The sequence below is a fragment of the Prionailurus viverrinus genome, chromosome A2 (genome assembly GCF_022837055.1).
Source record: "Prionailurus viverrinus isolate Anna chromosome A2, UM_Priviv_1.0, whole genome shotgun sequence".
Taxonomy (NCBI): domain Eukaryota; kingdom Metazoa; phylum Chordata; class Mammalia; order Carnivora; family Felidae; genus Prionailurus; species Prionailurus viverrinus.
Genome location: NC_062562.1, coordinates 14,572,536 through 14,592,607, shown reverse-complemented (window position 1 = coordinate 14,592,607; position 20,072 = coordinate 14,572,536). Strand labels below are relative to the sequence as shown.

At 47.7% G+C, this 20,072-nt stretch overlaps 1 protein-coding gene across 7 annotated transcripts in view; it reads right to left on the bottom strand.

Moving 5' to 3' along the window:
- Positions 1 to 20,072, bottom strand: part of LARS2 (leucyl-tRNA synthetase 2, mitochondrial) — a 190,162-nt gene that overhangs the window by 141,087 nt on the left and 29,003 nt on the right. For all 7 annotated transcript variants that reach the window (XM_047851020.1, XM_047851019.1, XM_047851021.1 and 4 more), the window contains 2 exons: positions 15,062 to 15,190; positions 456 to 547 (listed from right to left, as the gene is read on the bottom strand). In XM_047851020.1, the coding sequence (XP_047706976.1) occupies positions 456 to 547; positions 15,062 to 15,190 (221 nt within the window). The remainder of the gene's footprint in view (positions 1 to 455; positions 548 to 15,061; positions 15,191 to 20,072) is intronic.

Here is a 20,072-nt window from a genome sequence, read left to right as displayed (position 1 = left end):
CAAAATATATTGGCCATATATTTCTACATTGAATGCCTAAGTTCCTCTTGCTCTAGCACGGCGAAGGCAAAAATTAACAGAATTTTCAGAGAAAATTACAATGTGGGACTCAGATACAGCTCACACTATGGTCAAGAAGATGAGAAGCATTGTAGACATTGAACAAACGCAGCCCTCTCCTTCTTTTGCCTTCCAAATGCAAATCCTCAGGGGAAGAATAACTTTGCGAACAACAAAGCATCAGACGAAACACATCAATGAATACCCAAAACCTTCTTTGTCATTTCTCAGCAAAGAATACAGCAGGCTAAAAGCCAAACGCCAATATACATGACGCTGTTTATCGCCTGGCAGACTGCAATGTTTTGTTTGCTTGGCTCTCTGTTTCTCATACCCAGATTAGTACACATGTTTAAGGTTTCTGTGTGTGTTTGAATACGCCTATAAATACATACCTTTGCGTCCAACTTTCTGGATGTAGATTCCGCTCGATTGCTGCATTTTCGGCAGGCAGTCCAAACGCATCCCATCCCATGGGGTTGATGACCTAGCACCCAGAAGAGAAACATCGGTCATGGCAGATTGCTAAAACCTCTATCAAAAAATAAATAAATAAATGGGGCGCCTGGGTGGCGCAGTCGGTTAAGCATCCAACTTCAACCAGGTCACGATCTCGCGGTCCGTGAGTTCGAGCCCCGCGTCAGGCTCTGGGCTGATGGCTCAGAGCCTGGAGCCTGTTTCCGATTCTGTGTCTCCCTCTCTCTCTGCCCCTCCCCCGTTCATGCTCTGTCTCTCTCTGTCCCAAAAATAAATAAACGTTGAAAAAAAAATTTTTTTTTTTTTAAAATAATAAATAAATAAAAATAAATAAATAAAACCTCTATCAGCAGTGTCTTCTGGGCAAAAAATAGGCGTTCTCTCCTACTAACATATCCCTTTCTGGATGATTCCAAACGATGCTTTTGAAAGCCAGTTGGCTACTATGAGGTATGCAGAGGAGAGAAATTAGAAGGTATACACTGTGGTGCCAACAGCAATTTTCTCTGAGTGGACTATTTTTTGTGATTACTCTTTACTTCCTTCTTCTTCTGGTCTGTACTGTCTCTAATGAAACCAAGCTGCTTTCCTGAAATTAGAGTTTCTTGTGATTTCAAAAGTATGTACATATAAAAATGTACAGGCCTTTAAAATGCTCCCCTCATATTAGTATCTTCCACTTAAGGAGCTGTGCTGTCCGATATGGTAGCCACTAGCCACATGCCATTGTATAAATTTAAACTTAATTAAAATGAAAAATTCAGTTCCTCAGTCGCACTAGCCACCTCTCAAGGCTGCAGCAGCCACTTTGAATCACTTCCTGTGAGATGCTCCCATTCTCTGAAGAACAGGGAGGCCTAAAATCTTAGAGCTCAAAAAGGTTTCTGAGATAGGTCCTCCACCCCCACCCCCCTTTACTTTGACAGTTTAAGTAACTGTGGCCCAGCGAGAGTGAGCAGCCTCCCTAGATCACACCAGGAGTGATTAACTACCTTAGGCCAGGATGGGCCAGTAAAGCATCCATTTCGGCAAATGGACAACCTGTTACGTAGCTCAGCTCGCAGCTTCCACACCAAGTTCCGTCAACCTGACTTAAATGCTGTGAACAGGAACCATGGCTTGACACACGTACTGTGGTACCAAGGGACAGTCTCGCTTGTAATCATACAGACGACCTGAGCTTTTATTCACACACATTTCCTCAGGACAGTGACCAATACTCAGAGGCATTTACTGCCACTACCTCATCACGCGTGAGCATCAAAACAGGACATTTTCCACGAGAGAAACAGGTCTGGTTTTCTTTTGTTAAAAAAAAGTATCCCTCTGATATTTGGAGTAATTCATTTTCACCATAAATAACTGGGTACGCAGAGAAAAATATTCAGGAGAAAACAAAACTCACTTGTAACTCTACCATATGGCCATACATAACCAGTTAAATTTGGCAAATTTATATCCAATTTTTAGAGATCGGGATCATATTATTTACGTATGGGTTTTTTGTTTGTTTGTTTGTTTGTTTTAGCTCTTATTTCTTTCCCACCATGCACCTGGAGCTTTCTTCCATCTTTCTGTCTGGCACGAGAACTCTCTGAAGTGCACATGAGTATCGCCCATGACCATCTCTGCCTCGGGTCCTTAGGCACCCATGACTTGAAGTGTCCCAAACTGGACTCGTCTCCCCTCCCAGCCGCCAGATCTGTTCTCCCCCTAGCCCCACTTAACAGGAAGCAGGAAGAAAACAGGCATGCCCCTTCCAGGGAGTAGAGCCACTTGTCCTAGAGTCCCCATTCTGCTGGGCACATTACTTTTTAAATGGGTTTGAGGAGTCTGCTGGAATCATCCCATCTAAAGACAAAGACCATGCACCTAACCCAAATCAGAGCCGCTCAAACCCCTCTGGCTAGTGAGTGGGAAATGCCTGGAGAGGCTCGCTCTTCAGGAGGCTGTGTGGCCGGCGGGGGACAGCCCCAAACCCAAGCCTGCCGTTCACTGGCAGTGGGACCCGAGGCACCTTACTTACTCCACTCGTGACTGAGAGAGGCCACCTCGCATCGTGGACGTGCCGTGCCGTGTCAGCGGCACACCCAGCACGGTGCCCAGTACGGGCACCCCATACGTGGCAGCGCTGGCCATCGGCCACCTGCCACCTGGTCTTCAGCACCCACAACACTGCCCACCACTGGCTCCCCCGTCAAGACCTCAGCTGGTCTCTTTGGCCACATTTATCTGGATGGCTGTGATAGCAGGCGGGGAGACGCCTTGACCTCACCCACGTCCTCAGCCCTGTGCCTTCCTGAGCGTGGGCTGCTTGTGACAACCATCTGCAGCACGCTGGTGTCGGGCACTAGAAGTTCTTAACCGAACCGAACAGACCGTGAGGTTCAGAGGGCCAGTCATCTATTTGGCCTGCTTTTCCATAAAAGAAAAAGTCATTCCTGCAAAATCAATGGCTCGTATCAGGTGCTTCGCTTGAAAGTAGCCCAAGCGTTCCTGCCACGCGGGCCGAAGCCGGGGGAGTCGCCGGGTAGCCGGGCCACCCGGGCCCTGCCTCTGACTGCTCCCAGCAGGGTCACATTGCCTCGTGGACCTGGCCACCCTGGGGGTGGTGGTGAGTCTGACCCACTCGTGTGTGCTTTCTGGAAGAGATTCAGGCTCGGGGAACACGTAGCCCTGCAGGCACCTCAGCTTCCTATCATTCTGGGAGAGGCTGCTCTTGCGGCATCCCGCTGGGAAGCCCTGGATTTCCAGCCTGAGGTGACCCCACCGCCACCTTCGGTGCCTCCGTCCACACCTGTCCTGAGCTAAGTCTGAACCGGGTCCTTTCTTCCTCCTTAACGGGATGTTTCCCAAGGTACAACCGTAATACGAGCTCGTTTTGACAAATGAAACAATCGGGGCGCCCGGGGGGCTCAGGCGGTTAAGCGTCCGACTTCAGCTCGGGTCATGATCTCACGGTTTGTGAGTTCGAGCCCCGCGTCAGGCTCTGTGCTGACAGCTCGGAGCCTGGAGCCTGCTTTGGATTCTGTCTCCTCTCTCCTCCCCTCCCCACTTGTGCTCTCTCTGTGTCTCAAAAATAAATAAATGTAAAAAAAAAAAAAAATTTTTTTTAACAAATGCAACGATACAACACGTGATACATCAAAAGCAAAGCTGACCCTCTCTCCCTGTGGCCCCGACCCCCATTCTCAACTCTTTGACTTACCTGAGACCACCACCAGCCTCTGAATCTTTCCACGTCATTCTCACTCAAGCATAGATATACAAATATGTGCACACGTATATGGGAGCCAGATGGGTTATGTTTTTCGGAAATAGAACCTGATATACACTATTTTATGACCTGCGTTTTTTTTTTTTTGTTTAACATATCATGTACAAAATACGTAAGTATGTGTGTGTGTGCGTGTAAGCACGTGTGTATGGCTTTTGAAAACATCCTGACATTCCCCCAGGAGTATCTGTTCTTTGAAGTTTTAGGAACCCGGCCAGACACAACCCAATCTCGTTGATCTTCCAGACCCGAGGTCTCCCTTCCTCTTGCTAAATGTGGCAGGCCCAAAATGCCTCATCCTCCCCCACAGCGGCCTCCCCTTCTGGAAACTGCTCCTCCTCTAACTTCACACAGTCCTGCTGGGGGCTGCCAGTCGCAAAATCCGTCCCTCCGGTTACCCGTGTCTGAACCCTTCTCTGGGCTTGTCTGTGGTCTGTAGGGCGTAGGGGGAACAAAGACGGGGAGGGCAACAGCACACTCTTGACTCCTTTCTCCTTGGCCAGGAGGAACAAGGATACGAGCCCAGGGCTCCTGGTGAGCCCACCTTCCGCCTGGAGGAGATGTCTGAGAAAGCACAGCTGGTGTGCACACTGAGACTGGTGACACAGGCAGCCTTCAAGGACCTGGTCCCCATCCCCATGGGCCTCTTCCTGCAACATTTCCCTTTGATTCTGTGAGACACATCAGGATCTGTAAAAACACACCCACCCCCTCCCACCCCCCGTTTTTGGCTAAGCCGGTCTGACCCGGGTTGCAGTCCATGGTGGCCAAGAATCCTAAGTAAAACAAACACTCGCGAGGATATAGCTTTCTCTTTAGCACTGCTTAATCCATAGATGAAAAAGATTCCCTTGTAACAACTGTTAAGCATCACAGCCTTTCCTCTCTTCTCCTTTAATTTTTGAAAAGAAAGAAGAGAGAGACAGAGAGAGGGAGGGAGAGAGAGGAAGGAAGGAAGGAAGGAAGGAAAGAAGGAAGGAAGGAAGGAAAGAAGGAAGGAAGGAAGGAAGGAAGGAAAAGGAAGGAAGGGAGGAAGGGAGGGAGGGAGGGAGGGAGGAAGGAAAGAAGAAAGGAGGGAGGGAGGAAAGGAGGGAGGGAGGGAGGGAGGAAGGGGGGAGGGAGGGAGGGAGGAAGGAAGGAAAGAAGAAAGGAAGGAGGGAGGGAGGGAGGAAAGGAAGGAAGAAGTCCCATTTTGGGGCTTTATGCTGGATTACTAGAAAGTTCTGCAATGCTTCCACGGTCGAGACAGGAGTGCACCTTCCAGCTGTGCTTCAATTCTCCTGAGGCTGCTTCACTGGCAGAAAAATGGAACTGTTGTGTAACTGTTCCACGAGAAAGGGGAAAACTTAATTACCACTTGGTTTCTTTGTTGGAACTGCCAAAATGGCACTGGTTCAACGCTCCTGCCTATTAACATTCTGTTAGATGCTGTCCGTATTTTTAAATAAAGTCAATACAGAGACAGTCACAAAAACCAGTCTGGATTTACGTAATATTTTTCTATTTTTGTTTTCAGATGAAATTAGCATGAAAAGAGTCTTAGCCCACATGTTACCCAAGCTGTCTATGAAAATAAAGTTAGAAAATCTTAAAGCTTCTTAATATTTCATTCTTACCAAAGCCTGACAAAAAGCAAATGCCTGCCCTAGAATACAGCCCGCGGGAGGGCCTTTCCGCATCTTGAAGTCAGAACAGTTGCTTCCGCCACGGGCCAATCACTGGAATAAAGGTTCCGTGAGCCAACTCTCTATGGAAGAGGAAAGGGTCCCATCGCTCCGGTACCTGGGTTTCCAGAGACCCAGGGGCCAAGTGCAGAGCTCACTCTTGTGCTAGAGAGGATTCACTACCGTCAAGAGGAAACCGAGGGGAGACCTCGAACAAGATCATGAAATAACAGAGCCTGTCCCCTCCTTCCAGGCAGCAGATTCTACGTGCTGGTCAAATTGTTACAGCCCATCTATGTAAAAGATACGTGTCAGGGGGCACCTGGGTGGCTCAGTCGGTTGAGCGTCTGACTTCGCTCAGGTCACGATCTCACGGTCCGTGAGTTCGAGCCCCGCATCAGGCTCTGTGCTGACAGCTCAGAGCCTGGAGCCTGCTTCAGATTCTGTGTCTCCCTCTCTCTCTGGCCCTCCCCCCGTTCATGCTCTGTCTCTCTCTGTCTCAAAAATAAATAAATGTTAAAAAAAAAATTTTTTTTTTTTAATTAAAAAAAAAAAGACACGTGTCAGGTGATTTCTATGCCAGCCTCGTTCACCTCTTGGTCTCTTGGACACCACATCAAATACCTCCATTCCAGGTATGGGATGCCCGCTTTCTCGCCTGTGGTTTCCTATGGCCGAGACTATCTACAACGTTCACCGGGAGAACTCTAAACTCTCCTTTTTGGTTCTGAAATTCCTATTCCTTTCTATCACCGTAACTTGGTTTATTTATTTTTTAAAAAATTTTTGTAAATGTTTATTTATTTTTGAGATAGAGTGTGAGCAGAAGGGGCAGAGAGAGAGAGAGAGGGAGAGAGAATTCCAATGAGAGCTGTCAGCACAGAGCCCAATGCAGGGCTCCAACTCAAACCGTGAGATCATGACCTAAGCCAAAATCAAGAGCCGGATGCTTCACCGACTGAGCAACCCAGGTGCCCCATAACTTGGTCTAATCCTCCCACAGTTCCAGTAAGTAACTATACCTACAGCTCACCCATGCCAACTAGGCAATTTGGCCTAAAAAACAAAGCCAACATCTGGATTTATGTGTTAGGGTCACCTGGGCTCTCTCAGTTCCCTGGGAGTTAATTCTTCTTGGATAGGAGTGCTTTCTTTTCTTTTTTCTTAATTTTGTTTCTAATGTTTATTTATTTTTGAGACAGAGTGTGAGCCGGGGAGGGTCAGAGAGAGAGACAGAGAGACACAGAATCCGAAGCAGGCTCCAGGCTCTGAGCTGTCAGCACAGAACCCGGCACGGGGCTCAAACCCACAAGCCGAGAGATCATGACCTGAGCCGAAGTCGGATGTTTAACCGACTGAAGCCTCCCAGGCGCCCCTGGATGGAGTGCTTTCTGCAAAAAAAAAAAAAAAAGAATAGAGACAAAGCCCTAGCAGCTCTAACTTGGAAATCTAGAAAATAAACTTCCAGTGTGTGAAAAAAAAACATCATTTCCTGCCGTTCTCCTAACAAACACTCTAAACTCTTCTCACTTTTAATTGACGCCAAGAGGCACAGCACAACATCCCCAAAACTTGGAAGGGCAGGACACCACCACCACCTCCAGACCAAAGGAACAAAGGCGGAAAGGGGGGGTGACAGCCGAAAGGCTGAGATCAGGTATAGAAACCGAAACAGGTGGGTCTGCCCAGATGGAACCAGATCGGTGAAGAAGACACTAGAAATTCTCCGGCTTCTCCTTTCCTCCTGCGTGCCAGTCTTGCCAGTTTCTTTTCGTCCCCAACCAGCTGGAGGCCAGCTGACACCAGGGCTTGGGGGACGTGGCCTGCAGGGGTCATCGTGCTGCGAAAAGCAAAGCAGGGGCTGGAGCTGACAGCGAACTGGCCACGGGCCGCCCAGGAACTCCAGCAAGGCCACAAACCTACCATGACTTGGGGTATCAAAGGGGAGTCAGGGACAGCTACTGAAGAGGAGGAAACACAGGGGTCAGAGACCTGGCAACTCAGACCAGAGCTGGCCAGAAGGCAGGGCCTGGGAGCCAGGGCTAGGCCAGCCTCTGGTGTGGACGGGGCCACATGCCCATGGCTCACCGTGACAGGGCCTTCCGCCTCCCTCTGAACGGAGCCGTGGGCGTCTCAGGGTTGGCAGGCCGGATGGATGGCAAGAGGACTAGCAGAAAGGCATACAGGGGAGGGCACAGTTACATGCGACACATAAGGCTCTCAAGGGACTTAGCCTGGAACATGCCAGAGATCACGGCCCAGAAGGGCCTGGTCAGGAGCGGGTGGTCAAAGGGGCCCACAACCTCGTCTATGCTAGATTTCTTCTCTTTTTAATGTTTATTTATTTTTGAGAGAGAGAGACAGAGATAGAGACAGAGTGTGAGTCGGGGAGGGACAGAGAGAGAGAGGGAGACACAGAATCCAAAGCAGGCTCTGGGCTCTAAGCTGCCAGCACAGAGCCCAACATGGGACTCAAACCCACGAGCTGTGAGATCACGACCTGAGCTGAAGTTGGACACTCAACCGAATGAACCACCCAGGCGTCCCTGTATTTCTTCTTTTTCAAGGGGGTGGAAATATGGAATTGTATGTACAAGTTAAAAATACATTTTTTAAGAAGGAAAAAAAAAAAACAACAAGAACAGGCAAAGGAACGGTTCTTCCTCCGACACAGGAAGTAAGATCCAACCGAGGTAAGGAAACTTTTTAAGGTGGAACAGAAGGAAGCTGGGGCAGCTGGCCGCCTGCCTTCCGGACAGCAAGAGAATTAGCACAGTTGTTACTACAAAAGGGCCGGCCAATCCCCTCGGAAGGACCAGCTTTCTGGCCTTTTCATCATGAAACAAAACTTCATATTTGAAACCAACCGAGCTTCTAACTGAGAGCAACCATGGTTACCGCTGCTCAAAAAATTGCTATTTTCAGAGTGTCATAGTTTCCCTGGACTAGATTCAACACTTTATTTCCAAGAAATGAAGACACATACCATTTAATGTTGTTCAGCAGGTGTTAATAACCCCCCATTTTTACACACCTGTGGAGCAAAACCAAGTGAATGCTCCAGAGTAAAAAAAAATCCAAACGACGGTACCAGTACTGAGGCCCAGGGCAGACCTGCCCCGGGAAGGCGGATGAATCGGCCACTTTCTAATCAAGATACTGGACCAGCGATCATTCTTCCCTTCAAATTACCCGGGAGGGGACGAGCCCTGGAAATCCGCTCTCTACTTCTTTAGAGGCTACAGAGATTCGAAAATTTGAAAACTGAAGGCCACGCGATGCCCCTCGGGGCGCTTCGTGAACACCCGCGGCCCGGCCGGCAGACGGAAAACCAATGACACACGTGTAATTGTGCCCTTGCTCACAACTCCCCTCGCCTCCTCGCATTTGCGGGTCATCACATTAGGATCAGGCAGCTGTCAGGCCCAGAGCCTCCATTTTCCTCCTCCTCCTCCTCTACAGCAAACAGCAAAGAGGCCCAAGCAGGAAACCCGACGCGGGCAGCACCTGGAGGCCTCTGGCCTGAGACATAGGAGTCCAAGCCCAGGCCTGTGGGGGAGACCGGGCATCCTGATGCCTTCATCACTCTGCCTCTGTCCCAGAGGGTGCCAGGAGACCAGCCGGGGTGGGAGCTGGGTCGTTTTCTTTCCCAATCCTCTGTGCATACAACATATGAAAACACGACAAAATCGCCGTCTGTGCTAAGCTTTAAACGTGTCATCAGACGTTATATGAGTTTAAGAAGAAGCCAATTGGCAGTGCAGTCTTTTCTGATTTTTGAAAGAGAAGAACTGATCTCTGGCTTCAAGAAGCCCCTGCTAAAACATCCAAACGTCAGGACTAACTTATTCTCGCTACCATTAATTGGGTTACACGAGGAAACTGCACGACTGTTTTTCTCACGATCACCTCACGGGAACCCTGCCACAAATCTGTGAGGTGGGACGGGCGGGTGTCATCACCGCATTGACTAAAGCCCTCATTCTAGATCGATTCCTCACCTCCAAACCACCCGTCTCTCCATTTACAAAGTCCGCGTCTAACCTGGGAGTGTCCGTGCCTGGTTAGCTCTTTGTGGCGTTAGCTTTCCCCAAGAGAAAGGTGATGGCCATGGCTTTTAGGCCCGTCTCCATGAATGAGGGAGAGCATGGGGGGGGTCACACCGACCCACCTGTCTCACCTCCTGTCTCACTTCTTCCCTCTATGCACGACTTACTTGCTACTATAAGAGGAAACCAAAGAAAAAGCTATTTTGAACTTTCCAAATCATCATTCTCACCCATTCTCACCCCCAAATTACAACTTGTGGTCTGGCCAGGCTCACAAAATCAAGGACAAACCACAGACTGGGAGAAGACATCTGCACTGCGTTTAACCAACAAAGAATCAATAATGCAGGCTGTATAAAGCATTCTGCAGAGGAACAGGAAAAAGACCAACAACCCAAGAGGAACTTGGCAAATAACGCGAGCAAGCCACTCGGAGAAGAAGAAAATTAAATACAACAAACATATGAAAATATCCCCGCCTCACTAGGACAGTACTCTGGAAAATGTAAATTAAAAACAAAATTAGATGCCGTTTCCCATATGACAAATTAGCACAGGCTAAAACGGCATTCATTGCTGGCCTCAACAGTTGGGAAAGTCATGTAGAAAGATGGAGTGAGGCGGGGCGCCTGGCGGACTCAGTTGGTTAGACTTCCAACTTCCGCGCAGGTCATGGTTCATGAGTTCAAGCCCCGCGTTGAACTATTAAATAGTATTAAACAGTAAGAAAGTAAGAAAGAAAGAATACCAATAATACACAACGCTTTCAGAAAACAGGAAGGGAACATCCAGTTTGTTTTACGAGCCAGCATAACCCCGATAGCAAAACCAGATGAAGACGTTAGAGAAGAAAATTACAGAGGCGTCTGGGTGGTTCGGTTGGTTGACAGCCAGACGTCAGTTCAGGTCATGATCTCACGGTCCTTGGGTTTGAGCCGTCGGGCTCTGTGCTGATAGCTCAGAGCCTAGAGCCTGCTTCGGATTCTGTGTCCTCCCTACCTTTCTCTCTCTGCCCCTCCCCCGCTTGTGTGGTGCTCACACTCTCTCACTCTCTCTCTCTCTCAAAAATAAATAAACATTAAAAAATTTTTAAGAAGAAGAAAATTACAGAGCAGTACTCTCATGAACATAGGGAGATTAACCAATTGTATACAGCAATACATGCGTTAAAAAAATAATATTATGACCAAACGAACACAGGAACACAAGGAACACAAGGCTGGTTTAAGATTTAAAAAAAATCAATCGACATATCACATTAACAGAACAAAAGAGAAAAACTATATTCCATCTCAATATACGCAGAAAAGGCATTTCACAAAAACCAACACCCAGTTACGATAAAAATTCTCAGCACGCTAGGAGTAAAGGGGAACTTTCTCAACCTGATAACGAGTATGCAAAAGACGGAGTGGAGCAGGAAAATTTGTGGAATACACTGGGAGGGGGAGGCCAAAATGCAGGAGGAGAGTCTGGAATGTGGGGTCGTGCGCCGGGAGTAGAGTGTGTTACAGAAGGAGAAATGCTCTACTGCATTGCATGTGGCTGAGGTGGAGAAAGTTGAGGACAGAGGCATTTCTGTGGAGGTCACTGGTGGCCTTGTGGAGAGCAGAACTGCCGCCCGGGTCCCTCTGCCTTTTACTTCCCACGCTGTTCTTCGTGTACCTTAGAATTATTTCACATACTTCCACTCAAGAACAAAGCAAAATAATCAACATGTTAACAAGTTCCAGAAAAAGGCAGAGCTTACTGGGCTTTCCTTAGGCCCACTGACTGATGCTGAACCTAAGACTCTGATAGGTCTATTTAATACGATAGAAATCCCAGGGTTTAGAATAAAACTGGCAGGGCACCTGGGTGGCTCAGTCAGTTAAGCATCTGACTTCGGCTCAGGTCATGATCTCACGGTTCATGGGTTCGAGCCCCGCGTCGGGCTCTGTGCTGACAGCTCGGAGCCCGGAGCCTGCTTCGGGTTCTGTGTCTCCCTCTCTCCCCGCCCCTCCCCTGCTCACGCTCTGTGTCTCTCTCTTTCTCAAAAATAAATAAACATTAAAAAAAAAGAATTAAAAAAAAAAAGAATAAAGCTGGCACTCAATGACTATATAGTGAATAAATGAATGAATACATATGTCAGACCCTGTTGTTATTCCAGATTAGATATTCCTTCCCTCCCTAGAGTGAGGACCATTGAACTTGACCTGAATCCTCCCCTGCTCCATCTCTGGAACTAGTCCTGACACTGGGAATGGATTTTAAAACAACAGGAAGCTCAACAGGTTTTCATGTTGTTGACAATTACAGCGAGATTTGTTTCTCTTTTGCCATATCACTTAAAAACCGGCTGGACACGTTTTCACCAAGTTTGGAGTGCTAGACAGGATGATCTGACTTAAATATGGCTTATGAAAATTAACTCCTTGTTAATTTCAGCAGAACCTGGACGATGCCCCAAAAAGCTCATCATCTTAAACAGAACAACTGAAAGTCAGAAACAAAGCGAGCCCTAGATGCACCGTAAACCAAAAAGCAAAGGGTGGTTTTAGGGGCGACCTGGGTGGTTCTGTCGGCTAAGTGTCCACTTTGGGTCGGGTCTTGATCTCACAGTTCATGAGATCGAGCCCTGTGTCGGGCTCTCTGCTGTCGGTGCAGAGCCTGCTTGGGATCCTCTGTCCCCACTTTCTCTCTCTCTCTCTCAAAAGTAAAAATAAACATAAAAAGAAAAGACTTTAAGTTTAAAATAAAAAAGTGGTATTAGGCAGCCATCAAATCATAGGATGGGTAATACAAACTGCAAGCAATTTTTGCAGTTAAGCTGCTTCTGAAGATGTAACTGGGTGCAGTGTGCTCCAGGCCAAAGAGAGTAGGGTTCACTTATTACACGGCAGTGACTGACCTCCCAGAGTAAATCAAATCAATGTAAATAATAACCACATGGGACGCCTGGGTGGCTCAGTCAGTTAAGTGTCTGACTTTGGCTCAGGTCATGATCTCACATCTCAGCTGACAGCTCACAGCCTGGAGCCTCCTTCCAATTCTGTGTCTCCCTCTCTCTCTGCTCCTCCCCCGCTCACACTCTGTCTCACTCTCAAAAATAAGCAAAAACGAAATTTTCTTTTAATTTCTTTTAAATTTTTTTAATGTTTTTATTTATTTTTGAGACAGAGAGAGACAGAGCATGAGCAAGGGAGGGGCAGAGAGAGAGAGGGAGACACAGAATCCGAAGCAGGCTCCAGGATCCGAGCTGTCAGCACAGAGCCCGACGCGGGGCTCGAACTCACGGACTGTGAGATCATGACCTGAACTGAAGTCGGATGCTTAACCGACCGAGCCACCCAGACGCCCCCCAAAAAAATTTTTTTAATAAAATAAAATAATAATCACAGCTAACGCTTATGAAGGGATTATTGTCATGTCACACGCACATACCATCTCATCTAACCCACACAACAACCCCATGAGGCAAGGATTGCTGTTATCCCTACTTTAAAAATGAGGAAAGTAGGATTCAGAGCCATGAAATGACTTGTGCAAGGTCACTCAGCAAGAAGGCGGCGGAATGCGGTTCAAATGCAGGTTGTCCAGCTCCTGGATCCAGCCTGACTTGGCCTCCAGTTACTATAGGGGTCTCTGTTTTGTCTCTTGGGTCTGAGGAGCTCTGGGCCTGGAGCTCTGCCTTGGGCTTCCTCTGGAACATCTCATCCCATCCAAGGGAATCAGAATCCCACCTACACCCGCCCAACCACCTGTACCCTACCATAAATGTACAATTTTGCCATAAAAGCTTACACCTTCGGCAATTTACATGCACTCGCTAATTGTTCAAAAAAAGTTGGCGTGTAAAAAACCCGTCAGATAAATCTAGTTAAAGAACCACAGCAAGAATCATTCAGCGAGAATGATACTTTAGGCAAACAGCCAGCTCACTCTGCACCGTCCCTTTCTAATAAACACAGCAGCGATGATGGAAAGCAACATCTGGGGAAAATAACACCCGACAGAAACCAGGAAGACGAATAGTTTTGACTATTAAAGTGGAACGCTGATCTCTGCATCTGACACCATAAAGTTATGAACTCTTCAATTGACAAAGAGCCGTCATAACTTGACTTCCTTTTTAGGAATACCTCTTGCCAAAGTCAGTTCAGCATCAATTTTCAAACCAATTGTGACAACTGACGCGCGTACCTCTCTGAAATCGTGACAAAGAACTGGGAGGTGGCAGGTATGGGCCCCAGCAGGTTAATCACAGCAGCAGCCACTGGGAGTGCCAGTGAATGTTTAACAACTGCCTCTCTGGAGGAACAAGCCCAGGTTTGGAGCACTTGCTGATTTCCGGGGTATGAATACTCCCGCCGTGGCTGGATTTCAAGCTACTGAGGTGACCAGTAAACACAGAGTTGGGCAGAGATGGGCACAGTGGGCTCTCAGGAGATGTTGTGAACAGGGTCCAGCCAGCCGCTCGCGATCGCCAATATTTACGGGTTACGTACTATGTGCCAGGCATGCGCTAAGTGCTTCACAGCTATCCTCTTTGAATCCTTGTAACGGGCCAATGGGCAGGTACCGTTTTATTCTCATTTTACAGATGAGAGAAAACTAGGTCTTAGAGAGGCTGGGTAGCTAGTCAAAGGGCACACAGCTGGCAAGCGTTAAGAGCTGGCATTCGAATCCTGGCCATCTGGCTCAGTGGTCCATGTTGTCGACCCCTCTTTAACCCTGCCGCTCTGTAAGTGGTTAAAAGAAGGTATCGCGATCATCCCCACCTCGTTCCACAGATGACACGTTGCTAAAGAGTAAAGAGTAAGCTTTGGGGGTAACGGGCAATGGGGTAAAAGGGACTGACTCGCAGCAGCCAAGGAAGGGCCTTTCTCTTCCTCTTCCGGTAAGTTTAACCTTGTCCTTCAAAACCCATGCCAGACGTTTCCTCTTTAATGGAGCCTTTCCCAACTGTCCCAGAGGCACGACTCCCCAGATAGCTTTTCCTTGCAAAAATTTTAAGTTTTCCCTTGTAAGATAACCATGCTCATTAAAGAATATCAAAGGGAACAGCAAATATCAAATAGAAAGCGGAAAATCTCTTGTGGCCCCACTTCCTCCCCACAGCATTTCATCCATATTTGTTCTAGGGGATTCAGCCCCCTACACGGTGACTATCTGTTATGTGTTTCACTCTCACGGGACGGTGAACTTCTGAGACAATGTCCCGTGTTACCAACATTTGCAGCTACATTTAGCCCCACCCCCACGCCCCTCCGTCCTCATCCCTGCACAACACCAGACACGTGGCTGCCCCCAACCCCCCCCCCACCGGCCCCATTAACCCAGATGCTTCATCATGTCTTCTGACGCAGAAAAGGAAACGCTAAGCTTCTGTGGTTATCTTCGAAGCTGTCGTAATCTTAACCAAAATCGGTTTTCTTAACCAAAATCGGTTTTCTTCGTTTGCCTCGAACACACTGACAACGTTCTTGCCGTCCTCGGTGGGGCGGACGGGGTGGGGGGGGGGCTGCCTTGCAGCAGGCATCTCTCCTTACCTGCATCCCTCTCATCTTCTGGAACCGTGCAATGGTGTCGCTGATGGTGTATACGCGCACGTGGCCCATGTGCAACTTTCCGGAAGGGTAAGGGAACATGGAAAGCACGTAAAACTTGGGCTTTGATTTCTGGGAAAGAATGACAAAGAATGACAGTGAGTATATCTTACGCATTTACTGAGACCCTGCGTGCACACAGTATTTTGGCACTGTACTCAAGGTAAATAATTTAACATTTTTTAAAGTTTCCTTAAAAAAAAAACAAAAACAAAAACAAAAACTGGGGCACCTGGGTGGCTCAGTCAGTTAAGTGTCCGACTTCGGCTCGGGTCATGATCTGGTGGTTTGTGAGTTCCAGCCCCGCATCGGGCTCTGTGCTGACAGCTCAGAACCTGGAGCCTGCTTCGGGTTGTGTGTCTCCCTCTCTCTGTGCCCCTCCCCAGCTCGTGCACGTGCCCACACTCTCTCTCTCTCTCCCTCTCTCTCTCTCTCTCTCAAAAATAAACATTAAAAAAAATTTTTTTTAATATTCCCATAAACTGACAAACATGTCAAAAAACAAAATCCAAAGCCCAAGTTTAATAATTCTTTTTTTTTTTTTAACGTTTATTTATTCTTGAGACAGAGAGAGACAGAGCATGAACGGGGGAGGGGCAGAGAGAGAGGGAGACACAGAATCGGAAACAGGCTCCAGGCTCTGAGCCATCAGCCCAGAGCCCGACGCGGGGCTCGAACTCACGGACCGCGAGATCGTGACCCGGGCTGAAGTCGGACGCTCAACCGACTGAGCCACCCAGGCACCCCCAAAGCCCAAGTTTAAGCTAAACAATGTCCAAAATAATGCCAAACAACCCCAAAGTGCTAATTACCCATATATATTTTCAATCCTTTTTTCCCTCTCTTTTAAAAGCTTCTCTTTTAAGACAGTTTCTATCTAGGTCTTAAAGAACTTATGTTTTTCCAAATGAAGCTCTAAGACACATTTCCATGTAATTCAAGGACACGGTAGTTGAATCACACAGATGTGACATCTCAAAAAAAAAAAAAATGGAGCCCTTCCTAAATTCCCTGTCGTTGCATTCAGACTCAGAGTTAGCAGTTAGAGCAGGACTCCTGAGGCACCAGTTTGGGTCCTGGGTTTCTCTGCTGTACTGTGAACTCATCTTTCAACAGACAAAGTTGAAGTGAGAAAGTGATGAGAAAACCACAGACAACAAGGCAAGGCAGTTTCTGTCTTCCCAGGGGCGAGCTACAGCCAGCCTCACGCCAGGGTGAGAGAACCTTCTAGCTGCTGAAGACACGGCTTCATCGCGAGAAACAGAAAGAGCCTACGTGCATCTGAACGGAGTGAACACCAGTCACTTAACCGGTTCCTAGTTAGGGGTCCGTGTTTCAAGGGCACGGGCTGGGTTTCAGTCATCTCCCTCTCCCTAAACCCCCCTCCCCTCATTCTATCCCCTCCACCCCCCCGCCTCCACTCCCAGCAGGAGCTTAATATCTGGCCTCCACAGAATACTTTAAAGGGCATTTTTAATCATGGAATGCTCAAGTGGCAACCACAATTGGTTTCCATAAATCTGCTTTCCAGAAATTGATTTCCAGAAAGCTGCACGCTGATCAGACTTGAACTGGAAACCGCAGATCCGTAACCCTCAGGAAAACCTCAGGAGACGGGCCCTGCGGTTTGGACCGTCTTTAAGAAGGAAAGTGACATGCGGTGCCTGGGTGGCTCAGGAGGTGAGGCGTCTGACTTCAGCTCAGATCATGATCTTGTAGTTCGTGAGTTCCAGCCCCGCGTTGGGCTCTGTGCTGGCAGCTCAGAGCCTGGAGCCTGCTTCCGATTCTGTGTCTCCCTCTCTCTCTCCTCCTCCCCTGCTTGCGCTCTGTCTCCCTCTCTCTCTCTCTCAAAAATAAATACATTAAAAAAAAAAAAAAAAAGAAGAAGAAGGAAAGCGACAGGTAATCCTCTCAGTGTAAACCAGTCCCTCAAAGGAGGTGCAAGGCCTTACTCCGTCACTGGTTGCAGAAACAGAAGTAAGCAAACTGTCCACTCCATTCAAATCACACTGCTTCTCACAATGGATTAGGTTTATTGCCTTTTCTTTGGGAATATTTAGGGACGTGGGAAAACAGCTATTACAGAGTTCTTGAGGATCTGAAAAATCAATAAGATCCTTGATATAAGCCATTTCTCAGTTTTCCTTTTAAGTTTTTACATTAAGCCTATTTTTCTTCTATTATAACCACCTTGTCTTCATTTTAGTGATATTTATTTATTTTTATATTATGTTTATTTAACCCTCGATCTTGCCCCAAACATTTTCCACATACAGCTTCTCCCTGAGCGTCTCCTTTCTGGAGGTCTGTCCCACAAAGACTTAATTTATAGCAGAATTGAGCGATGCATTACATACCAACGAAGCCAAACCCCAAAACTGAGCTTACGGAAGGTATATAGAAAAGCAGTGCTCGCCAAAGTCTTTGATATTTGTGACTATTTTTGTTTATTGCAGAAAAGGTATCCAGCTTATTCAGTGACCCTGCCTTTCGCTGTTCTGTGTGAATTAAGTCATTTTCCTCCGTGATAATGAAACGAGCTCTCTATCCTCTGGGGATGGCAAGAAGGAATTATGGGAGCGTACGGTATAACTAAGCAGGAATATGACTGAAAGGGAAATTTTCGTAATTATATAAAAGTGTAAGAATGTAAGCCTGTAAAAGAAATTAAGATCGCAAGCAATGGGAAGAGGATGGTTTTTATAAGTGGGACCTATTATTTTTGTCAGCTTCTGACGTCAGGAGAAAGAGAACTTCTGCCTCTTTATAGATTAAGTTCCAGAGCTGTTGCTGAGCCCAGAGGGGGCGGACAGAAGGACCCGGGAGCCCTCGTTCTGGCCCTGGCCTCTCTGCTAGCCGTGAGACCTTGGGCAAATTCCTCTGCCTCTCTGGGCTCAGTTCGCACTCTGTGCATCAAAGGTGAGCCTGTTTTCTTACCCTCCAAAAAATCCCCAGGGTTGTTTCAGGATTAAATGAGGTAATGAATGGAAAGATAGTGCCTGACATGGAGTAAAATCCTTATTAAGTGGAACTCCTTTTAATACTGAAGATCCCGACGATAATGGCAAGACATTCGTCTCTTAGACACTCACCTGGGGGTATTTCAAACATATCTTTTTTGATCTTTTTTTAAAAGTTTATTTATTTTCGAGAGATACAGAGAGAGAGAGAGTGCGCACGTGCTCACGTGTGCAGGGGAGGGGCAGAGAGAGAGAGAGGGAGAGAGAGAATCTCAAGCAAGCTCCAAGTTGTCAGCACCCGGGCCTGACACGGGGCTCAAACCCACGAACTGTGAGATCATGACCTGAACCGAAACCAAGAGTCGGGCGTTTAACCGACTGAGCCACCCAGGTGTCCCTCAAATATATCTAAGACCAGAGTGAGGACAATTAAGCTTCAAAGTCCACTGACATCCAGGGACGCCTAGTGGCTCAGTCGGTCAGGTGCCTGACTCTTGCTTTCAGCTCAGGTCATGATCTCACAGGTTCGTGAATTCGAGCCCCACATCGGGCTCTGCACTGGCAGTGCAGAGCCTGCTTGAGAGTCTCTCTCTCTCTCTTTCTCTCTCTCTCTCTCTCTCTCTCTCTCTCCCTCACTCTCTGCCCCTCCCTCCCTCCCTCTGTCTCTGTCTCTCTCAAAATAAATAAATAAACTTAAATCCACCAATATCCGGTTGCATTCTTTGTTCCCGACAGAGACACCACACGTTTTTACCTTCTTGTGCCTTTTATTTATGTAACATTTCCGCTTGTAAAATGTGTTCGGCCACATCTGCTCATCTGATTTTCAAAACAATTCTGAGAGATAAACAATGCGAAGAGTCTGAGGATCGGAGAGGTTACGGGACAAGGCCGCGCGCACGCGGAGGTCTCGAGGCCGAGCCCGTAACACTGCCCGGGTTCCAGAGCCCGGGTTCCAGATCGACCATACAGCACCTTCTCCACCTGCCCACTCCCCACCCAAACCCTGAAAGGGTGCCACCAGGGGATCACCCACGATGTCCCTTCAGCTACTCCTGCAATTAGGGATACACAGTTTCTTGTGATCCACCTAATTTTTTTTTTTTTAAACCACACAGTACTTTTTTTTTTTTTTTTTTTTTTCAACGTTTTTTCATTTATTTTTGGGACCGAGAGAGACAGAGCATGAACGGGGAAGGGGCAGAGACAGAGGGAGACACAGAATCGGAAACAGGCTCCAGGCTCCGAGCCGTCAGCCCAGAGCCCGACGCGGGGCCCGAACTCCCGGACCGCGAGATCGTGACCTGGCTGAAGTCGGACGCTTAACCGACTGCGCCACCCAGGCGCCCCAAAACCACACAGTACTTAAGAAGAAGGAGGCGCCACAAAATCAGTAAGCTCCAACTTTAAAATGTGTGGAAGCCACTAAAGGATAATCTAAACCAAAAAGAAAAGCGAATTTTACTCTCCTCGTTCAGAAGCGAACTGCTCCCTAGTTCGTTTCCAAGATACATTTAGGCACGTGAGTCTGGTCGTGTTGATGTGAAGGTTCTTCGCGTCCCGACGAGGCGGAAGTCGGGCTTTCACGGTACAATCACGCGTTATACTCAAACCTTTTTTATCGTTCCACTTGTTATCCACCACACCTCTCTCTAACCAACGCCCGAAACCATCCTTCGCTTTAACACAAATAACCCCCGGCATGTTTAACTACCCGCGGCATGTTTCATAGTGATCACGCTCACGGAAGGAATGAATCTAAAAAGAGTGAGGATCAGGAGATGGGAAACAGCCAAGTCTAGTCAAGAGCACTTTGGCGCAGTTATATTTACTCACCTGCTTGCCTTTGGCCCCATCTCTTTAACTACATGTAGAAGGTTTGTATTGTTCGGTAACTATTACAAAGGGATGGTCACAATTTAAGAGTAAACGACCTTACGGCACTTGGCTCTGATCAGATTCACCATTTCATGTAACAAATGACATCTCCCATT